This window comes from Colossoma macropomum, unplaced genomic scaffold, assembly GCF_904425465.1.
Source record: "Colossoma macropomum unplaced genomic scaffold, Colossoma_macropomum, whole genome shotgun sequence".
NCBI classification, from domain to species: domain Eukaryota; kingdom Metazoa; phylum Chordata; class Actinopteri; order Characiformes; family Serrasalmidae; genus Colossoma; species Colossoma macropomum.
Window position 1 is genome coordinate 40348791 of NW_023494791.1, and position 22943 is coordinate 40371733.

General features: G+C 40.7%; 1 protein-coding gene across 1 annotated transcript in view; it reads left to right on the forward strand.

Moving 5' to 3' along the window:
• The first annotated feature begins 11970 nt into the window (after window positions 1-11970).
• LOC118811099 (MAM domain-containing glycosylphosphatidylinositol anchor protein 1) overlaps window positions 11971-22943 on the forward strand; it is a 323781-nt gene continuing 312808 nt past the window's right edge. Inside the window, exons 1-2 of the mRNA XM_036575308.1 lie at window positions 11971-12367; window positions 14914-15003. Of these exons, the coding sequence (XP_036431201.1) occupies window positions 14937-15003 (67 nt within the window). The 5' untranslated portion in view covers window positions 11971-12367; window positions 14914-14936. The remainder of the gene's footprint in view (window positions 12368-14913; window positions 15004-22943) is intronic.

Here is a 22943-nt window from a genome sequence, read left to right on the forward strand (position 1 = left end):
GCTAAAGGCCGTTGCATGCTGGCCGACAAGCTCTATGCCACACGTGGCGATGGGTCTTTGACGCAGGGTAGCAGATAGTACAAAGCACAGCTGTAGCGAGGGCCAGTCATCAAATTATACCAAAACCAAAAAGGACTATTCTGTTGTTACAAGCTTGACATTGTTACAAGAGCAGGATCCTTTTTGGTGCTATATAGAACCATTTTCAAAAAAACTGTATATAGAAGGGTATACAATACATTCTACCATGCAAAGAACCTTTTAAGCATGAAATGGTTCTATATAGAATATAGACACATAGGTTCTAAATAGAACCACGGTATTCACTAAATAGCCCTTGAATTTTTTTTAAATGTGTAGGCTACATGTGTGAAAATAGGAATTTGCAAAAATCAACAGAATAGTAATTCCACAGATTTTTGCACAATTGAAACATTAGGATGTTAATAAAGTGAAGAGTTGTTTGATTTGAAATTTTAGAGAAATGAGTCAGAATTCTTCACAGTGGTGGTGATAGGAACCAGACGTCTAAAGAGTTTAATGCTTGTTAAAGCTACATCACATGTCTGTTGTTTTGGACATTGTTTTATGATACTTTTGAGATGAGGTTTTATAATGGAGAGGTATGGTGAGCGGAAGGTAAAATTGTACCCAAGGATTTTTTTTTCTGTTTCTTCAGATTTACCACTGTTTTACCATTAGCAACAATGCCAGAATCTACACACACTCAAGAGCACAAAGGCACAAACAGTTCTGTGGTTTAAGAACACGTCATGAATCTGACGTAGAATTTTCTTAGGAACTTTCTCAAAAACAAATTTAAGAAGAAACTTAATATATTGGAATATATTGGCAACTGAGGCCCTTAGACTCTAGAATGAACCATTTCCCATCAAACCACTCTGAATGACTTAGTTTACATGTCAACATACATCTCATTTGGAAATATAGGTGAAACTCTACTTTAATCTGTGAATGTTAGGTCTGATATGTGAAGGAAGCATTCCGATTTAATTCGCCTAACCAAACTGTTCCCAATTAGTCGCTCATCCTCAACCACAGTTAACTCCAATACAACATGAAATTTCTGAAATTCAGATTATGCTGTTTGGCCTTCTCTTCCAGTCATGCTTTCCTCTCAGTGTTGATGCCTTTTCCTGTCTTAGCAAGACGTGTCAGTGATAGGCCCCTTTGTGGCTGTCTTTTCACGCGCTCTTAAATGTGTTTGGCCAGTGTGAGTGCCTGCTCGTATGAATAATCCTTCTGTACACACTCTTTGACGGGGTGTTCATTAGCAATTGCGTAGTGACCCTCCGCAGACACACATAAACACACAAACACACACACTTAGACTCCCACCCATGCCTCTGTAATCCTCTAAGGTTGTGTTCTCTAATTTACTCCAGTGCATACTCTAATAGGGCTGGAAGGCTTCTGATAAGGAAAGTAATTGAAAGGCGAGATCCAGAGGAGAGGCGTTAAGAGGACGGTTCAGCATCACTGACTGTGTGTGTGTGCGTGTTTTTAAAGAGTGTGGCTTTTTTATGGAAAGTATGTGTGTATTTGTTGGCATATGAGTGTGCATGCGATACTCAAAGATGACGCATCAAGATTAGGCAGCCTGTTATTTATGACTTTTCTTTCAGATGTTATATTGAACATTGAACTCCGGCATATGGCGCCAGCAAGGCATGCATGCCCCCACCAAATGTGTCATAGCGAATGTGTGAATTCGATCAAAAAAAATTGCCGGTGGATGTGGATTTCATATGGTTGCTGTTGCTAGACATCGTTCTGAGAGAGCAACTGGCTTTACTTTGAAGAAATGAAATGGCGCGCTAGGCGTGAACCTTCACAAACTCACTTTAATCGCAACCAACAGGGGGCTCTAGTATTCACAGCATCACTGTCTACACCTGCTCCCCTTAAATCATTCTCAACACACTAGGAATACTTTTCCCTGATTATTGATATACATCTGATAATTCCTTATAAGTGAGATGTATTGCAAGAAAATATGTAGTGAATAATTTAAGTGATGGTTTGGCCAAATATCAACTTTACAGTTTCCACCTTACCCCGAATGTAGTCAGTCAGCCAAGACTGATCTCTAATGTTTTGCACTGGAGCTGCAAAGCATAATACATGACCAAAAGTATGTGAACAGTGCAATTGGCTATTTCAGTCACACGCATTGCTAAAAGGTACATAAAATCAAGCACACAGCCATCTCTAGAGATAAATACTGGCAGTAGAAAAGGTTGTACTGAAGAAGTCAGTGACTTTCAACACAGCACTGTCATAGGATGCCACCCTTCCAAGTCAGTGCTTCAAGTTTCTGCCCTGCTAGAGCTGCCCTAGTCAACTGTAAATGTTGCTATAGTGAAGTAGAAATCTTTAGGAGCTACAATAGCTTACAGAATAAAACTAATCCATAGTTGCAGCACTCACTACTCACACATTCCATACTGCCCCTGGATGAAACGTCAGTACAAAAACTGTTCATCAGGAGCTTCGTGGTCTGGGTTTCCATAGCTGAGCAGCTGTACCCAAGCCGTGTGCAATGCCAAGCGTTGACTAGAGTGGTGTAAAGCTGTTGTTGGACTCTGAAGCAGTATAATGCATTCTGGCAGTCTAAAGGATATGTCTGGGTTTGGTGGATGCAGGTGAACACTACTTGCTGGAATGCACACTGCCAACAGCATTCTGTTTTCATTGTTTGAGTTTGACCACTTAGTTCCAGTGAAGGGAAATCTGCACAAATCTGCTACAACATACAGATGCATTCTACAGAATTTGATGCAGAAGAACTTGCCTGCATAGAGCAATGACCTCAACTCCAGTGAACACCTTTGGCATGAACTGGAATGCAGACTGCAGGCCTTATCACTCAACGTCAGTGCCCGACCTGACTACGGTCTTAATTTAGGCATGCAGTTTGCACAGTGCTAATACTGAATATTAGCTGTATTAGCCTTAAAGTTTCAGTGAAGCAAACGATGGACAGCGAATATGTACTTTTGTTCACTATATAGAGAAAAGGGCTCTGTATCCACAGCATTATTATCTGCACTTGCTTCCTTTTAAACCGTTCTCTGACGCCCCTGGTGCACAAGATCCATCTAGTCCCGCAGCGTCAGATCTTGGGTCAGCGAAACGCCGGCTCAGCAGGTGGCCTGAGGTTTGATGCTGTCTGGTCTCTCTGGCCCAGGATCAGCGTTAGTGACATTATCCCTTCAAGAGCGCCCTTTAATCCCCGGCTGGTGCAGAGTGGTCATCTCTTATCTTGGAGACACACAAAGGCCTCTCCACTCCGCAGCAGTCAGCGCATGGCTTTATTTAAACACGGGCCAGTGTGCAGACTTCAGAACCAGAGGGAGGGATGTGGATGTGTGGCTGTCTGTTGTTCAGCCTGTGGATGAGAGAGAAATGGACCCTTGAGGGAATGGAATTTTCCACACCAGAGCCAGGCATTGGCTTAGCTGTGTGAGTAAGAGAGCACACCTGTTTGTACGCTGAAAGAAAGTGATGCAATGAATTTACTAGATTCATATGTGTATACAATGAATAAAATATGTATAACATAAACACAATTGCTGCCAAATGTGAGTCAGTTGAAAGCAAAGTTGCAAAGTGTTGATATATTTTATTCATGTTGAAATGATGTACACATTTGAATCGAGTAAATGCTTTGCAGCAGGGGCGGTTGCTTTAAGACTACGCGGGAAGCACAGAATTTCATCATAGGGCTGTTTATTTATCTAACATGAGTGGCGTGTGATCGATAGCATGGTCTACATGACTGCGTTTGTCAAAGCCAGTGAAAGCACATCCCATAGAACCCTTTTAAGCCAGGAAGATTCAAATACATGTCATTTCTGTGGGGCAAGAATGTTTGTTTGAACAACAGAGTTTTACACATTTATTTTGAGAGTCAGTCAGGGCATCAGGAGTGCATTAAATGATATTAACATATATATATATATATATATATATATATATATATATAGGGGGTTTCATTCTGCATTGCATGTATGACTAGCACCTTTTAATTACTGTAAAATACACGCTATCTTGTCTTATTGCTTTAATATGCCTGCCATGCTGTCTCTTTGCAAGCTCACACTAACCCTCGGGCAGCCGTTATGCTGAGCAGTTTTTTGACCCCGCTAAGTGAAGATGATTGTGGCTGTGTATGTATGGTAGGCTGTGAGATTTGTTAAACCATAATGCAAAATGCAAGCTGGACATGGGCTGTTTCGTTTTCACAATGCACAAGTCAACCGGACGACAAAACAAACCACAAACCGCACTGCTGAAACGGTGAACACGTTTTACATCTAATTATTATTGAACCTAAAATAATATTGACTAAATATGACCAGCGATTCTAGATTTTTGAATGGTAGTTTCAGTGCTCAGATTTTTGCCAGTGGATTATTGACCCCCGTGTCAGAAATCATCAGCCACGACTGGTTTGTAAGGTTTTGTAATGTGTATGATGCTGTATGATGCTGCATGCATGCATACTTGTGATTGTAGTGATGTATGTGTTTCTGTCCATGTGATGTTTTAGGATTGAGCTGTCCACACTCCACTGCTGTAACTGCGCCTCGCACTTTGATGAGGCTGCTAGATCGATATTGCGCTGAACTACCAAATGCCTGACTCCTAATGAGAGAGAGAGAGAGAGAGAGAGAGAGAGAGAGAGAGAGAGAGGGAAAGAGAGAGAAAGAAGAGAGAAAGAGAGAAACACAAATTAGCCAGCACTTATAGATTTTCAGACATGAAGGTTTCAGTACTCTCCGAATAGACTCTTTAGCTTTATGTATGCTACTGCGAAATGCTGGAGAAAAGAGCCAAGACAAATGTAAAAGAGCACTTGACGTTGTTATTGGGTTTCTAAACTCAACAATAGCAAAATAAACACTAATGCTACTCCTTTACATGGCTGAATATTGTCTATAGAAGACAAATCAAACTGATTCAAAGAAGATGGATGATGAATTAGCCTCAGTGGTTGAACTGAAAAATACATTTCGGGGGAAGAGGGGGGAAGTGATGGTATGATGGTATATTTAACCTATACTTAACCAATATTTTACCTTTTTAGTACAGTTAAAAAAATAATAATAATCAGTGTCTCTCAAGTTATACTGCGACTTGCCTAGACAGCAATCAGTAATCAGATTTTATTTGTAATATCATGGTTAAATTTTGGTTTATGAGCTGCAACTGACTATGAATATAAACAGCTTGTGACAGTCTTACAATGACTTTCTGTTATTTGACTCGGGCACATTTTATATATCAAAGGCAACTTGTCATGTAAAACTCAAATATTGAAGCTGGACAGTGAAACAGTGGCATTATTCCAAAGAGGATGGAAAGTGGGGTGGCCCTTATAAGGAGAATGATCTTCATGTTTCTTTTGACCAAGGGGATGGCATCCTCCTGCATTATCCTCCAAAATCAGCTCTGATTAACAAGCCCGTGATCTACAGTTACTACTGTCATATTACTGTCAAGAAGTGACAAAAATGGGGCAAATACATAAAATATGTTACTATTTCCACAAAGCAAACTGTACACACAATATATATATATATATATATATATATATATATATATATATATATATATATATATATAATAACTTTTGTCAAATTCAAATCATTATAAAATTTCTCCTCTTCTGCTTTAGAAACAAGCATGTTATTGGCTGATCGTGTAGATTCCTCAATTTTGACAGATGTTTTTCTACTTATTTCAGTGAACATAGGCTCGGCATGAAAAATAATTACCTGGGGTGACCAGATATTCCATGGTTCACTATGGGATGGAAGGCCAGGTGGACGGTAGGTCTGACACAAATTCATTTAAAATGATAAATATATATTTTTGAATGATAAACAGTATACACACTCATTCTGTTTTAAACATGGTAATATATTGACAGCTGCAGATTGTCTGGATTGTGACAGCCTTGTTTTCCCACTTGTGATGCTGTCAGGACATGTAATTGGTGAGACTGGCTAGAGCAGCTAGACACTCTTAAAAATAAAGGTTACTAAATGGTTCTTGGCTTGAACATACAGTTCTAGGAAAAACCTTTAATTGGTAGGGAACTTTAACTGTTGTGAAGGAGGCATTAAGGCAGGATATATGTGTGAGTTGAAAGCCTCATTAAAATGAAACAAAACACTGAGTATATCTACACAGACAAGCACAAAGAAATGAGTGCTGACATTTAAGACCGTACAAAAACCAAAGGAACATACATGAGAGCTATAAAAATACACAGTTACTATAAACACCTGGTAACAAAGATTAAATGAGAGGAACTAACGATTAGACACAAGTGAACCGAGTAAGAAGGGGGTGGAGTTACGGTAAAGAGATGATAAGACTAGAACAGAGAATGGAGAGGGCAGAGCTATAGGGCAAACTTTAAATAGATTCACTTGTTATTTACAAAAATGGTTCTTTAAAGAACTATTAATTGAAAAGTTCTTTAGGAAACAAAAAGTGGTTCTTCTACAGCATCACTAAAAAGAATCCCTTTTGGCCCCTTTTATTTGAGTGTACCTCCAGTTCCAAAGAATTAATTGGTGAATGAAGCTGAAATATGGAAAACCAAAAAAGAGCATGTTGAGAATTGTCACCAGCAATAACATCTAAAGATTAAATACTAGCCCGCCTAGAACGTCAGAATAATGGGAGGGGAACAGCTTTTGTCTTTTCTTTCCCTCTGTATTTATCTCTCTCTTCTCCTCTCCTCCTATCCACTGTGTCCTTGGCATTGATAGCTGGGTGTTTGTATGTGTGAGCCAAACTACCCCCTCCTCCAGTGTGCTTTCCTAATGAGGATCAGTGTTGTTTTAAACATGAAATCGGAATCCCGGCTGAGAGCAATCGATACGCGGCCATTATCTCACTGCGTAATGATTCAGTCTCTCTCTCCCTCCCCTCCGCATACCTCTTGTCTCAGCGCGTTTCCTTGTTTCCGATATTGGCTGTGAGGAGGTTATGAAGTATTGCCTCCCAAGGGCATCTCCATGCGACCGCCCCACAGATTAGCCTACTGAGAAATGGTCACCGCCGTGGGCACTGACAAGTTGCAGTTGCTGCCTCCTACATGTGGAAAGAGATGGACCACATCTGACCGTTCTACCTAAGCCCACCTGGCAGGTAAATGTGGCACCACACCTGCCCCCACCATGCCTAATGTTTGAAAGGACAATTTGGCAAGAAAGTGTTGAACTGCAGCCACAAGGTTAAAGAGAGAACTACCAATGAACAGACTAGTACTACTGTTCTAGCTATGCAACATAGGTTTGTAAATTTTTAATGGATAACGCTATACAGCATCATAAACCACAAATTCAAGATTATGTGACAACTCAATATGGTTAAAGTGTGTGATAATTTAGGTGTATTGTTTGCACAATGCTAATTGGTGGGTTATAGCTTCCAATAACCTCGCAGCTCTAGTGCAAAACTAAACAAGCAAACTTTGGAATGAAACATGTCTAGGCTGACAGACAACATTTAAGGTAAGGGGAAAACTATGTTAATTCGATTTTTAGCTAATGCTAGTGCCAATTAGCATTAGGATTGAAATATGTGTTGAATCTTTTCAACTTTCCTTTTTCTTTCTTCCACCAGCCACCCACAAACACCCCCCACCCCAAATCGATGAAGAGCTGTTTATTTTTGCTGTGCCATACTGTCAACAGAGAAAAGAAAAAGTCAACTCTTCAATTTTATTTTAAGGCAATTTGAACAGCAGGAAGCAGATGCTCCAGATGGGTCAGGAGTGCAATGTATTGTTAGTTTTTTAAAGGACTGGTGAGGGGGAGACCCAGTTTTCACTTTGAATGATACCAAAATAACCTTTAACAGTGGCTAAGTGACAGGGGGAAGCTGGGTGTTTTGACAAATAATGTGTACAGAACAACTGAAATAACTAAAGCATAATCATAATAGAGGCCTGTTAAAACTCTGAAGTTATGTGGAAATCTCTTTAAAATGACTTAAACTAGCACAATCTTCTCAATCATTCATTTGGTAGTTCAGTCTTAACATGTCCAATAGCTTTGAATCTCACTTCAGAGGACATGCACCTACTTTCAACCAGCTCCTTCCTCAGCATTTATGATTAACTGGTATATGGTTAATTGGTTACCAATTATGAATTTCTTTTTTGTTTCTTCTGTAATTCTTGTTATCACTCTGTCCTTTGGCCAGCAGTAGCCTGTATAATACTAGTTTTAGTGAACTGTGGTTGATTTGTATAATGACAGGAGATATGCGATACAGCTTAACATAAGTTAAATGACAATCTTATGTTTTAAATTTCTTCAGTAAGTTGTGTTTGTAACCTCTACTGACTTTTAAGTAATTAGCAGCACTTAATAAAAGTGCCAAAATTGGAACAATCCAACCTTTAGTTCCCTAAGGAACCTATTAGTGGACGAATACTCCAGCATTTTTCATGCTAGCCAATAGGCATTGGTTTATTTATATTTATTGCTAATTGTTGGCTTCTATAAAAAGGGTTTTTTTGTGGCAATTGGTTCTTTTCAGAGTACAGGAAAAAAACTTTGAAATTATTATCCATGGTAATCAATCGTACGCCACAGATGCAGCAGTTGGCATTTGGTTGAAAAATGCATGCCTAAAAAGAGCAGGCCTTCGTTCTATGGCATCATTCCAAAGAACACTTTTCACACCTTTCTAATGTGGCCTCATTGTTAAGATAGCACACATTGGGCTTTTTAACCAAGACTGAGGAAAAAAAAAACTTTTGCATTTATTAAAAAGCCTTGTTAAAACTTTGTTTATTCGGGAAAAAAATATTTGAAGACATACAAGCATCCTTAGCTGTTCATTTTGGGCTAGCAGTGGCAACAGTTTGGAAGAGAAGGCATGAACCTACATGGTGGCATGTGTTGCCGGAGCATTCCATTTGGGTTCCAAGAACGCTTGACTCTAGTCTCCTGGGGACCGGCTGCCTGCTTTGCCTGCTGTACACGCGGGCATAGTCGGGAGGATGAAAGAGCCCCAAGAGGCACAGCGGGCATGGCTGGTATGGCTGCCACCCAGCCAGGGGATGCCAAATTTGTATACCCATTTGTGAAGCGGTGAACTACACCAAGCCTGCATGATACTCTTCTGGCAACCTGTGCCAGGGAAACTGGCTGCCCTCCCAAAACAAAAAATTTACGAGAGAGAGAGAGAGGGAGAGAGGGAGAAAGAGAGAGAGAATCACCTCTCATATTTTCACAAGACATTATATCCTTATTCTTGCCTCTTTTGTTACCGAGTCATCGTATGGAAATTTTATTCCTCATTCCTTCCTGCCATTCTGTACCAAGGTCAGGCCTTATGAATCTAAGGACAATTTTGCTTGTACACTATCTGCATGTGTGGTTCTTACTGTAATGCCCAAGGCGCATAGGCCGCTCTTAGATGTCTCAGCCTCAGGCAGTTGCCATGGTAATTGCTAAACAGTGACTCATGAAAAAAGGTGATTGATTTCATTTGGTGATTTGATCTGAGGGAGAAAATTTTCTGGATTGCAGTTCCCTGTCATGAAGCACAGTGCTGTTAATGCTCTCAAAGCTGGTGCAGTGAAAAGTCCCCGTCTTACATTTATTTAACTCCAGTGTGATTTATCTTTTTTTGCAAAAGTTTTTTTGTGCTGGAAAATATGACATTTAGTGAATCTTCAAAAACAAAACTACTAAAGAGAAGAGAAGAAAAAGAGGGGACGAAATGCAAGTCGCATATTCTTGCCAAGGATGCTGTCGTGTGGATGTAAGATTTAAAATGTCGTGTGGTTGTAAGAGACTTCCCTCCACCAGGAAAATTTCTAGAAAAGACGTGCAGGAGTTCTGAATTTGTTTGCCGTGAAGGCGCTGCTTGGAAACACGTTTGGAAGAAACCTCAGAAGAAAACAATCCACACAAGCTCTTGAGTTACTCTTGACTTTTTTCCCCACTTTGTCTTCGGGGAATTGCATCTACATTTCTTTGGGAATTGCATCTACATTTCTCTGACACGTTCATATTTAAACTCTGTGGAGTTGTAGATTGACTTTAAGACTTTTTTGCCGAGCTCTCTTACAAAAAGGTAAGATTTAGTCTCCTCAGAACATTTTGTTACTGTGGATATCCACACCCACAAAATCTATGAAGTAAAGACAAACCAAGCCAAGGTAAAACAAGGACATGTAGGAGTGTAAAATGATTACTCGTGGATGAAACATCTTTCTGTAGAACAAAACAGCATCTCAAATTTTGTAAAAATGTAAAAAAGATGGGCCTCATATGCAGCCTATATGGTGCTTGGTGAATCCTCAAAAACAAATTTACAAAAACAAAAAAAACAGGGAGTATTCAAAATCTAAGTGCAATAGTGGACCGCATCAGATAAATCAGCCAGTGCGCATATTCCTTTCTTTCCTTTTTTGTAAAATTGACCACTGTGAATAGCAGCAGCCACGCATGGTTTACTTGGCGAGTTGGTAAGTGAGAGAGACAGAAAGTGGAGATGCCATTGCCAAGGCAGTCCCTTTTCAGGAGAGAACTATGTTGCTAAGCGTGCTAGTAAAAGCTTCTATTAATATCAATGCAGAGATGTAGAAACCATTGGGAGAAGTGTCAGTAACAAGCCATTCAATGTGTGAGTAAGAAAGAAAGAAAGAAATAAAGGTGGTCACTGGGAGAGTTTACTGGCAACAATAACCTACACTGTAAAAAGTCAAACAGGGCAAAGATTAACTGTGTTTTTGAGGTTTGAATTGAAGCAAAAGATTGCTTTTGTTCATCTAACCTATTCGTTTTGCTTTGTGTTGTTTGATTCAAAGTCTTTTTTTGGGAAGCAGTTAATTTGCTTGTTATCAGATGAATTCATTTTTATCTTGAACTGACAAACCAATTTTATGGTAAGTTTCATTGTGTGCATGAGAAAGGAAGGAAGGAAGGAAGGAAAGAAAGTTGAGAGGCTACCTCCACCTTCAGTCCCTAGGAAGTCAGTAATGGTGCGGAACGTAAATTTGCCGTTTTATTTCAGTGTACAAACAGAGTCCACTCTAATCTCTGTTGACCGTTACATCCAAACTGGCCACCAACCAGCATTAAAGTGCCACTTAAGGTTGTTTACTGCGGCCTAATCAGAACTGAAACCCCGAACATGTCCAGAATTGGCTTTTTCTCACAGAATATGGGCGAGGCTGCTCGTCTCACGGCTGGCCGTTACAAGCAGCTAAAACGCGCCGCCTTGTGGCCACCGCACGCACAACACTGATTAAATGGACCGCGTTCAGACTGTAAAGCGATGAGGTGGATTGGAGGATGGGAGGAGGGGGGCGCGTCAGGTGGAGAGGTGGTGGTGGTGGTGCGCTGGCAAAGACCGTGTGACCCCCCTTTATCCAGACTCACCCTCTTTTTCTTATTTAATTGGTCCTTGGAGGAGGCAGGGAGAGTTCTCCGAGCCGTCCGCAGCACCTGCGTGGCTTTATTAAACTGAGTCACTCCAAACAAATGTGACCGAAAAGCAATAATTCCGGCGGAGAGTTACTGATTATTTGGTATCGTTTCTTTGGACGCGCGCTGTCAGCCTCAAACTGTTCAGGAGGGGGAGAAAAAAAGAAAAAAAAAGAAAAAAACACGTCGATGCTGGAGTCCGCCTCTTGTCACAGACTATCTCACTCGGTATCGTTCTCAGTCCGAGCACACACACACACACTCCCTCTCTCTCTCTCTCTCTCTCTCTCTCTCTCTCTCTCTCTCTCTCTCTCTCTCCCACTCACTCTCTGGCAAACAGGGAGAGCACAGGCAGGTCTCACTTTCTCTCGTCGTCTCTCAGAGAATCCTACCAGCGGAAGAGTGATGACTGAGGAAACTACAGCCTGACTGAGTCTGAGGAAAACGACTGAAATCAAAGCTTCTCCTCGCCGCGAGTGGAAAGAAAGAGAAGAAGAAGAGGAAGAAGAGAAAACGCGAGCCGCTGCTCCTGCCAAGGCTGCTGTCGTGTGGATGTAAGGTGCTGTTCTGGAGGCTCCCTCCGTCCAGGAAAACTTTCTGGGAAGGATGTGCAGGAATTCTGGGTTTGTTGTCTTGTTGATGAGCCGCGGAGACGCCGCTGTTTAAACACACGTTTGGAAGAAACCTCGCCAGAAAACCTTCCACACGAGCTCTTCTTGAGTTGCTCTCGACTTTTCCCCCCCGACTGTTTCTTTTCCTAAAGGGAACTACATCTACATTTCTCTGACACGCCGAGCCCCGGTTCTCATTTCAACTCTGTGGGGTCGTAGATCCACTTTAACCGGCGGGGTCCCGCTGAGCTCCCTTACAAGAAGGTAAGATCTCGTCCCCTCAGAACACTTAGTTTGAGTTACACTCCTTAAAACGGTTCTTTACTGGTTCTTTAGTAAAAGCAATGGTTCTATATAGAACTCAAAGGTCCTTTGCACGGTGAAATGGTTCTTCAGATTGATGGAGAATGTGTTGTATATGGTTCTAAATAGAACTTTTCTGAAAATGGTTCTATGTCGCACCAAAAAGGGTTCTGCTATTATTACGCTGTCAAGCTTGTAACAATAAAAGAACGCTTTTTAGTGCTGTATAGAACCATTTGCAACCATTTGCTCATTAATCTGAAGAACCACTGAAGCATGAGATGGTCTTATACAGAACTTATGGTTCAAAGCAGAACCATTAGCTTTACTAAAGAACCCCTGGAGAACCTGGAGAACTCGATGTGGAAATCCACACCCACGAAATCAATGAAGTGTAGACGAACCAAACCGTTGTAAGACGACGGGCGCCTTACATCTTTCTTTGGAAGTAAACAGCACCTCAGATTTAGTGAAAAACAAACTGGTAGCCCGTCAATAACCGCCCTTTCCTCAGTTTTGTCATGGTTACCGGTTTCTTGTTGTAAACAGGCACGCGGAACCTTTCTCTCCATATCCAGTATCTGTTCTTTCTTCCCCCTTTTTACTTTATTTTTACTTAAACTCGCATATCGAAGCCGTAGACGCGGCGTTCCGTCCCCGGCCGCCTCACCGAACTGCTCCGCTACTCACCTCACACGGTCTTTAACGTCTCCTCGTAACCGTCATTTCGTTCTGCTGACGTAGTTTGTACTTCTGTGGAGAGCGCTTGGCGGGAACTCGGCGTCGCGCGCGCCCGATGTGTGCGTAAATACAGTTGACCGGCGCCTTTTGTGTGCCAGAAAGTCACTTCTCTGACTGAAAGTTTATTATTTCCGAGGAGAACAGAGAGAGTTCGGGTTCAGACTCTCTCCGGTTCAGCCGTTCCGCGGTCAGTGTCCCTCCGAGGCGCGTGCGAGGCACAGCGAGCGCTCCCACAGAAGAGCGCGCAGCGCGGAGAGTAAGCAGGCGCGTGCGAGGCGCTGGTGATGGAAAGTTCGGTTCATTTCACCGAACCGGTTCTTTCTAAAAGTCAGCTTCGTTCAAACGAACGTCAGATTCCACCGATTCAAAGAAACAGTTTTCACAGCGGGGTGTTTTATTCCCTGTTTTACACCAGAAACGTTTAAAATCCATCAGAATGACTCGGATATATACACACGGACTGCGCAGGTGCGACCCAAACAGGGTAGATTCACAGATTGAGTCGGACTTATGAATCGGTTGGATCGCGTTGTTGAAAAGAAAGGTTCTTTCGATGTGATAGTAGGTGCCCAATTAACAACCCACGCACAGCGTCTGCCTGTTATTTTATTTCAAACGGAAAGAATTTTAATAATATCTGCACAATTCAGTGATTGAGATGTCAACAGAGCCATTCAGGGTGGTTCGAAGCGAAAAGGTTCATTTGCAGAGAAAACTTGCCAACTCAAATTTCTTTACACTGGTGGCGATAGGAACCAGAGGTCCCAATGTCTACAACACAAATATAGCCATTTTATTAACAAAATGACCAGTGAACCTACACGTGTCCCTAAGTTTTTAGATGTAATGTTGATGATGGTAAAATAGCGGTAAATGTGACTAAAAGTTTTCTTCTGGGACTATTTTGCCTTAGAACACTCTTCATGTATCCCTCCACCATGAATAGATGAAATTAACTTGATTAAAACGTTTTAGGCCAATATTTTAAAACAAAACTACCGTAAAACAACGTCTCAGACATCAGGCAGTGTATTTACAACCATTCCATGCAATAACCTTCTGTGAGGGAGCTTTTAGAGGTGGACGTCTGGTTCCTATCACCACCACTGTGAACAATTCTGACTCGGCAAGTTTCCCTAGAACGGAGCGTTTCACACCAAACCACTCTGAATGACTTTGTTCACATCTTAGCCATTTAATTATGCAGGAATTCTGAAAAATCGGTGGAGTTGCCCTTTCAGAATGCTCAAGATTTAAACGCTGCGTTCTATCAACGGCTCCAACGAAAACATTAACGTCAAGTTCGAAACGTCCGTTATTTTCACTCTGCTGACGTAGTTTAAATTCTGAGCAGAGCGTTTGGCGGGAATCTTTCAGTCCTCGCGCGCTTAATAGCTGAAAAGTGCCTTTTTACTGAACGGGTAAGTCAGAAAGTCACTTCTCTGACTGAAAGTTCATCATTGTAATCGAGATTATTGAGAGTTCGCCCTCAGTCTCCCTCCTGTTCACCCGTTCAGAGAGAACATTTGTGTCCCTCGATCCTTCAGTAAGACGGTTCGAGCAACGCCGAGCAAACAGCCCTAAATCTCCTCTCCTCTACCTGCTCGCCTATTTTATAAATAACTCCTGCTTCAGTCAATCCCGTCAATCCAGCGCAGGCTACGGCGGCCTCTCTAATCTTTAGATAATCCAAGGTTTGGAGAAAATGAATTGCATTTTTCGGTAGCAGCCCACCGAGAGCTGACCGCGCTTCTGGCTCTCCGCAGGTGATGAGGCGTCGCGGCTGAACATGGAGCTTTTCTGGATCTTACTGTTCTCCGTCATCCACCGCTACACGCGAGGACAGGGAGTTTACGGTAAGAGCTCTGCAGTGTGTGTGGAAACTGAAGGGGTTTTAATGATATAATGTAGCACAATAACCAGCTCAGAGTCCTCCTGAGATCACTTCTACCATCATTTACACGACCTCACAGTGTGTTATTATAAGGCTGTTGGATGAAGTTTGGTTCTAACTGCATTTAATATTGTCACTGGGTAGTAGCTAGTAGGATTCATCCAGTTCCATATACGTTTGTACAGTTTGGACGTACAGAGGCTACTGAGTGCCAATAACAGGCTAATAGCTACCTTTTCTTTCACTCAAAGTATTTCTGAGGATGTGAATCTGCTTCCCCAGTCCCATATTAATCCTTCACATTCAGCTGTAAAAGGGGAATTCCACTGATTTTTTCAAAATTCCTGCATAATTAAATGGCTAAGATGTAAACCAAGTAATTTGGAGTGGTTTGGTGTGAAATGCTTCATTCTTGAGAAACTTAGAGTCAAAATTGTTCATAGTGGTGGTGATAGGAACCAGACGTCCACCTCTAAAAGCTCCCTCTCAAAAAGTTATTACATCAAATGGTTAGATATATGCTGCCTGATGCATAAAACATTGTTTTATAATAGTTTTGTGATAAGATTCTTGCTTTAGGTGTAATTTTTTAACCATTTCATGGTGGAGAGATACATGCATTTTAAGGCAAAATAGTCCACAAAGAAATCTTATTTTTTCAGACTGAGCGCTATTTTATCATCAGCATTCCGTATAAATACTCAGAAGACGCGTGTAGGTTCACTGGTGGTTTGCATAGTGAATAAAATGTCCATATCTACGTTGTGGACATTGCTCTTTTGGTTCCTATCAGCACCACTGTAAAGAAAGTCAGTCTGTAAGTTTCTCTACAGTGAACCATTTAACATCAAACCACTGTGAATTCCCTCTTTAATTAACTGTCAGTTCCAATGCTGATAGATGCTGGATGTACTGCTGCAGTATCTTGTATCTTGGAAAGTTTTATGTTTGTTTATTAGTATATATTTTTTTTTACTGTGGTTGAACTTTGGTGGCTACTTTTACTGCATCGTTATATTGTTGTAGCACTTTTCCTGGAGTATCACTGTGATCCTATCTGAAACATAGTCTGTGTTCACACAGCAGGTAAAAGTGGACCAAATCTGATCTTTTTCCTCATATGTCACACAGATGTGTCGTCTGTGTGTCAGTGTGAACAGCAAAAAACGCATTGAAACTGACATTTTCAGCTCTGATTTGAGACGCTTTCATATGTGGTGCTGAAATTCGATGCGTATCCGACATACAGCAGTACGGCTTAGTCTGAACAGCCAGATTGGAATTCATGCGACTTTTACGTCAATCCAACTTGACATTCCTCATCATTTCGCACTGCTGAGACCTCATAAACATTTAGGATGATGTTCCTGTACAAACAAAATTAGAGGACACTGCTCTGTGTTCGGAGAGATTTTGAAAGAAATGGCCGAACGCGGCCACATGAGAATGAGGCTTCAGCGTCAAAGATAAGTTATATGTCTGAAAGCAAAGTTTAAAGAAACCAAGGACCAAATAAGTGGCCGTGGCTAAACAGTGTGCCCTTTATACAGCGAGCTTTAACACAGAACTTCTTATTAGCTCCTGTGATGCTGGTGAAGATGAACCTGAAAGCTCCGGGAGCGACTCTTACTGTTGACTCCATTTTGACTGTTTACATCTGGATGACCGTGCCATGTGAAGCATTGTTCTTTTGTGCGTGCGGGTCAGTTTAGGAGCTGATCTGTTCAGACTAATGTCGCATATTAGTCACCTTTAAAAGATAATATGAACAGGCCAACAAAAAAAAATCAGATTTTGTGAGAAAACCAGGTTTGGGCCACTTTTACCTGCTGTGTGAATGAAGCCATAGATAATCCCAGCAAATTCAGATGGGTTTTGTCCCAGCGAAGATGGGAAGTACAAAGAAAGATACCTCCTTTTCAGTGCCGTAACTTGGGTCTGAAGAGCCCAAGTGCAAAAAAAGCCCCCCCAATATAAAAAATGACTTAAATGAATAAAAAAATTTAATTTTCTTGTTTACAAGTTGATCTCAAAACATGTCACTCCACCCATTAGCATCAAACATTAACCTAAATGATTAGGTTTGACTACTTACTACTTAAGATTGAGATAAATAATAAATATATCATGTGTCAGATTGTGAAGGATCCATTTGAAAACGGTTACCATGGATGAGATGCAATAAGAATAAGTGAGATAAATAGACAGGCAGTGTAGTGTTGATGGGAGCTAAGTGGTGAGTCATTTAGCTGAGAAATTGGCTTTTTTCTGAGACATTGGTGTACAGTTGTGTGAGTGTCTTTATGCGAGCCTCAGTAAAGATTTTAGGAGGCCAGGTTGCCATCGGTCCCAGTGCGATTACCCCTCCTGCTCCCCCAGTAGGATCAACATTGCTCCTTGCGATGATGTTGTGAGTCAGTAAACTAACTTTGCGGCATCTCTCTGATGTGTTGTGGATTAAGCCTGGCCCTTGGCTGTGATCATTTTCAGCAAGCACACTGCAGTCCAGCCGAGTACAGTTTAACCCTTGTCCCGCCACCATCCTCTCCTTTAATCTTCATGTTTTGTTGTGACTGGCTTCGCTTCTTTGTTGTTTGGGGATGCAGAGACCCAGTGTTGTGAGTGTAAACGTAATGATAATAATAAAGATTTTACAATTTTTCCTTTTTTTGATCAAATTAATACCCACTCGGCAGAAAATTACTAAGCTTTAACCTTTTCTTTTGCTACAAAGTAGACAGATGCTCTGAAATGTGCATAATAGAGAAACCTGTAAATTAAAAAAAAAACATTATCATTAGACTAAATAATATAATATTTAATGGTTTATGTATTATATGTAAACAAAATGTTCTAAACACATTGAACACCACCTTCATGGATTTTCTTTTTTTTTCTTGATGTACGTTGTTGTGAGTGGGCATCAAACAAACAAAAACATCAATGCACTTTTAGTATAACATGATTAATACCACTTTTATTAAAGAAATAAAAATGTGTTTTTTGACAAAATTATACATTATGTCTTTTCAAATTTCGGTCCAAATGGATATACAGCACCAATCAGAGAAGCAAAGCATATCGCTGCTGTCAGGAGAAAACCTCATATCTCCATTTTTGTTGTTTTTCCGTTTTTGACATAAAATGACTTGGAAAAAAGTCTGGTTCCATTGGCTTACATTAAAAGTAAAGTAGGTTTTTTCCTTCTCCTGTAAAGTTACCATTTTGTAGAACAGCAGCGATATGAAAACCCATTACATTTAACCATGTCTTAGACCTGGGGTCTCTAAAACCCCTGACAAAAGTGTATAATTTTATGTAGAGGACTTCTGAAACACGTCACAGAGTCAAAATCATGTTTATTAGCAGTCGTTATAAAATGAGTGAAAGAATCAATCTGGTAAACAATGTTAAGTGTGTTTTTTGGTCTTTTAAACAGGGTCTGGGGTCTGGACAATTAAAGGGTTACACTTTTTTAAAGTCATATTTTAATTAGACTAATTTTGCATGATGAAGATCCCTGTTAGAACAGACTTTTCAGCAGTGCCTGCTCAGTTTTGCTAAGCTGCATCTTCAGAATTGTGTTGCAGTTATCTGCATATCGGAAAGTCCTCAGAGGACCGGAGTGAGCCATAGGGAGAGTGTGTGTGTGTGTGTGTGTGAGTGTGTGTGTGTGAGTGTGTGTGTGTGTGTGAGAGTGTTGGGAGGTGGATATTCTCTCAATGCTTCTCAGCACTTTTTGTTTATCTCGCTTTTGTGTCTCTTGCATCTTGCGTCTGAGTTTATTTTGGATGCTGAATATTGCCCTTTTTTAATAAGCATTCATAATTTATTGGTGTGGCTGTGAGGCAATGAGAAAAAACGAGAGAGAGATATAATCACTGGCTTATATACTCTCCCGTATGCATCTCTCTCTCTTTCTCTCTCTCTCTCTCTCTCTCTCTCTCTCTCTCTCTCTCATATGCAGTGCTCAATCCCTAGAGTTTCAGAAACATCACATCAAAGATTGACAGCGTTAACTGCCATTACAATCCTGGTTAGGCTTAATGAAGTGCTACTATGCTTGCCCCTTAATTTGCTTCTTAATTAATCAATTAATCTCTCACTAATGAGCCTAGTGGGCTGTGGCACTCCCACGTGGATAGGTCAGTTATCCAGCGGCCCTGGGGCAAGCGGAAATGTCCTCGTCTTAGAGAGAGAAAAGTCCCAATTGAGACAGCTGGAGGCCGTTGTCTATTGGATTTATACTCGTCTTATTCACCGCTCAAACCCCACTTAAGAGCTCAGCACACTAGTGACCGGTAGAAGCTGATGATATCTTAATATCTGTCCATACGACTGGCTTTTAAAGTAAGGTCACATCTCTCTTGTAACCTTCTTTTCTCAGTTTCTCTTTAATCTTTCATTATGTGCGCACTTTCCCAGTGAATGTGGTGCCACACTCCACTACACCTGTCTGAGTTACCCGCTGTTGGCTGACCTTTCTGCCTTTATTATTTTTAACCATCTGAATGTTCCGAACTTAATTTTGTGGCGAAGGCCTCTGCGGGCACCTGGGTGGAAATCGAGGTTAGGTTGCGAGAGAGAATGCCAGAGCAGTTAATTAAGGAACGGACCTCCACAATCTATTATTTCCTTAATTCCTCTCTCTTACTTTTAATTTTCTTTTTTCACTTGCTTTTAACTCAGCTGGACTTCATCCGTCCTGAGAGTATTGGTAGTGAGCGATATTTGAGGTCTTGTGGTGTTGGTGAAAATGCCACGAGTAAAGCTCGGACATTTAATGGCTTGTTTTATACTGTGGCCTGTGGCTTGTTTAATACTGTGCTCTGCATTTCTGATGGTGTTTTAGGGGCGTGATATGCAAAGCTGCGTCACGCTCGCTTCCCCATCTCTGTTAAAAGGACATTTGTTGTTGTTTGTTGGTTTGAGATGTGTTTGGGCTGTGGGTTAGTTTAGCTTTGGATGACACTTTATTTTGACTGGTCCTTTTAGATGAAACAAACACTCAACGGACTCCCAGTAACGATGCCAAAAACATATGAGGGTTAGAATTAGGTTTTGGGTTGAGGTTAAGGTTAGGGTTAGGATTAGGGTCAGGGTGAGGGTTAGGTTTTGGGTAAGGTTTGGTAAGGTTAGGTTTTGCATAATGGAAGTAACATATTAACAAAACATCTACTTAATGTAACTAATGTGTCAACATCTACAAGCTGTTTACTTCAGTGTATTCAGATGCTGCTCTACTGCTACTTCACTGATATATTGTTCATGTGTTACTGATCATTTGTTATGAGTTTATTAATCATCTACAGAGGACCACTCAGAATAAAGTGTTACCTAGTTTTGAAGTTAGTGAAGCTGTATGGCTATTGGGGACCTTCCCTGCTATTATTTAGTAGTGTTGGGCTCAACATTTCTTGCTGCCTGTTAAAGTGCCTGTTCAATAAAAGAGCATTTGCCCATATGCGCAATATTTCCTGCGTCGTCTTCTATGCTGACGCCACAGTATTGTGATGAACATATATCCCTGATGTGAAGAAAACTTCATTGAAATTAATGGTTTCAAGTTTATGTACTGCTCTTTTATGGACGCTGATGGACAAACAATCCCCAGTCAACCGCTTCTTTCACAGCAATGAAGGATAAACTGGTAGATTTCTACACAAAACACCATTATAAGTAAAATGACAAAAACACGTAAAGCGTCTCCAAACCTAACCTGATGATAACATAACACACACAAAAAATTAAGGCCTCTTCCATACTAATATGGATACATCTGAAAAAGCCATTTTCATGTCAGAAGTTTTCTATCCACGTTGGCGTTTTGTATTGTTTGCAAAAAGTTTTCCACCCACACTGAAATGCAGAGACGATAGAACAGGGGTGAGGAACTGAGAGCTGCACAGATTTGTGATATCCCTGCTGTAACATACCTACCATGGTGGTTAAGTGCCCAGTTAAATCAGGTGGGTTTGAGCAGAAAAATCACCAAGCTCTGCAGGAATTGAGCTCTCTAGGAGTGGGGTTTAGAGCATTTGCACCTGAAGTTTGCACACCAAGTAGTTTGTTGTGGTTTGCACCTGCAAAGGTGGCTAAGCTGAGTGACAAAACCAACAGCATTAAGCTTGCAAAGGTCTGTCAGGAAAGAAAAGTTAAAAAAAGAGATCTCTTTGATATGCAGTTTCTTGTAGGCAACAGTGCGATCAGATGGAAAGACAAAGTAGATTTGTCCTCAGATATTTCTCCTGAAAAAAGAGCAAAGAGCCCACGTGTCTCCTCTTGAGTTTTAGTAGAGATCTCAATAAAGTCACATACTATGTTCAGATTGCTAAGACACTAACACTAATCTACAACTCAGTTTTCATTGTGCCATTATTTCTTCTGTATCTCACATCTCCTTTTAATCTAATGCTGTTTCTGCTAAAGAAATTTACAGAGAATCATAATTGCATCTCCTGAGCTATCAAAGAGAAACATTTGAGCAATAAAATTTTCCTCTGTGTGATGAATACAAATAGTATGCTGTGTGTATATTTTACACAACTATGTGCTTTATTAAAAACATAACCAAGACAGATAACACTGACAACGATATTCACAAGAAGTCATTCTCCTTTTTTGAGCTGGGATGTTGTGACAGGAGCCACGTTTACATGCAGCCTGATAATCCATTAATAATCCAACTAATAGCTCAGTCAGAATAAAATACGTCCTTGTGTACACCTTAATCAGAATAGACTAGTCCGATTGAGGCTATTCAGAATACAATTTCTATCCGATTGAACGAGGTGGGTGATCCTGTAAATAATCAGTTAAATAGAAGAATAATATCCATTTAATCTGGTTACATTCCCAGTCAGAAAGTTTAAGTACGTTCTGTGGATGTGTGTCACATCATAGTGAAAGTTTATAACGTTCAACATGGCAGGAGCAGAAACTGGTCTGCAGAGGAGACGGAGTTTATGCTTCAAACTTTAAAAGACAGCGTGAACACGGCCAGTGAGTGGGCTATTACGAACGTTTCCTCATCAGCGTTTCTGAAAATCTCTGTTTACCCCTATCCATACTACTACATCAAAATGGCTTTTTCAAATCTAGCTCTGTAGAGCATTTTAAAAAGACACATTTTCAGGAATTGAAAATGCCATTTCAGGGTTCAGAAGACCAAAATTAAGAAAAACGTATACACCTTCAAATGTGTCTGTATCGCTTAAAAATATGACAATGGAACTGAGTCATATGTGACAGTCAGTAAAGCACTGTTTAAGTAAAACTGTTGTAGTACCTTTATTTTTTTAGCATATTAAATTCTGATGAATCACAAAATTTTCATATTGGTTGAACCCTGATTCGTAGCAGCTGATTTCAGATGCGCATGCCTTCTTGGTCTCCATAGAGAACAGCAGCAATTGTTTTTTTGTCAGTTCTCTGAATTGGTGTTTAAAAAAAATGAAATGCATTTCTATATAATTTAGTTCTCAGGTTAGTGTGCCACCTAATGTTTTCCCACCACTGGCCAGAGTGTGTAGTCAGCCCTTTTAGTGTTGCTTTGCCACTCACGTCCTTTTACTTTAATACTAACTCTCTCTTGGTATCTGTTTTTTTTCCCATTCTCTCTCTTTCTGTTCTCTTGCTGTCAATTTTTCTCTTTTCTCTCTGTTTTGCTTTTATTCTCTGTCTCTCTCTCACTCACTCGCTCTCTCATGGGAGTGTGCGCTCTTTAGTCTTTCCACTCTCTCACCCCTTTTTCCCCCTATTCTCTGTTGGCTCTGGTTGGTCACCCATTGAACCTTTTCACTGCATGTGTGCACAGATGGACAGTAGTAAATCTATGACCGCACAATGTTTCAGTTTCTTTTTGAAATGATTCTATGAAATCTCAGTTTCATAATTGAAATA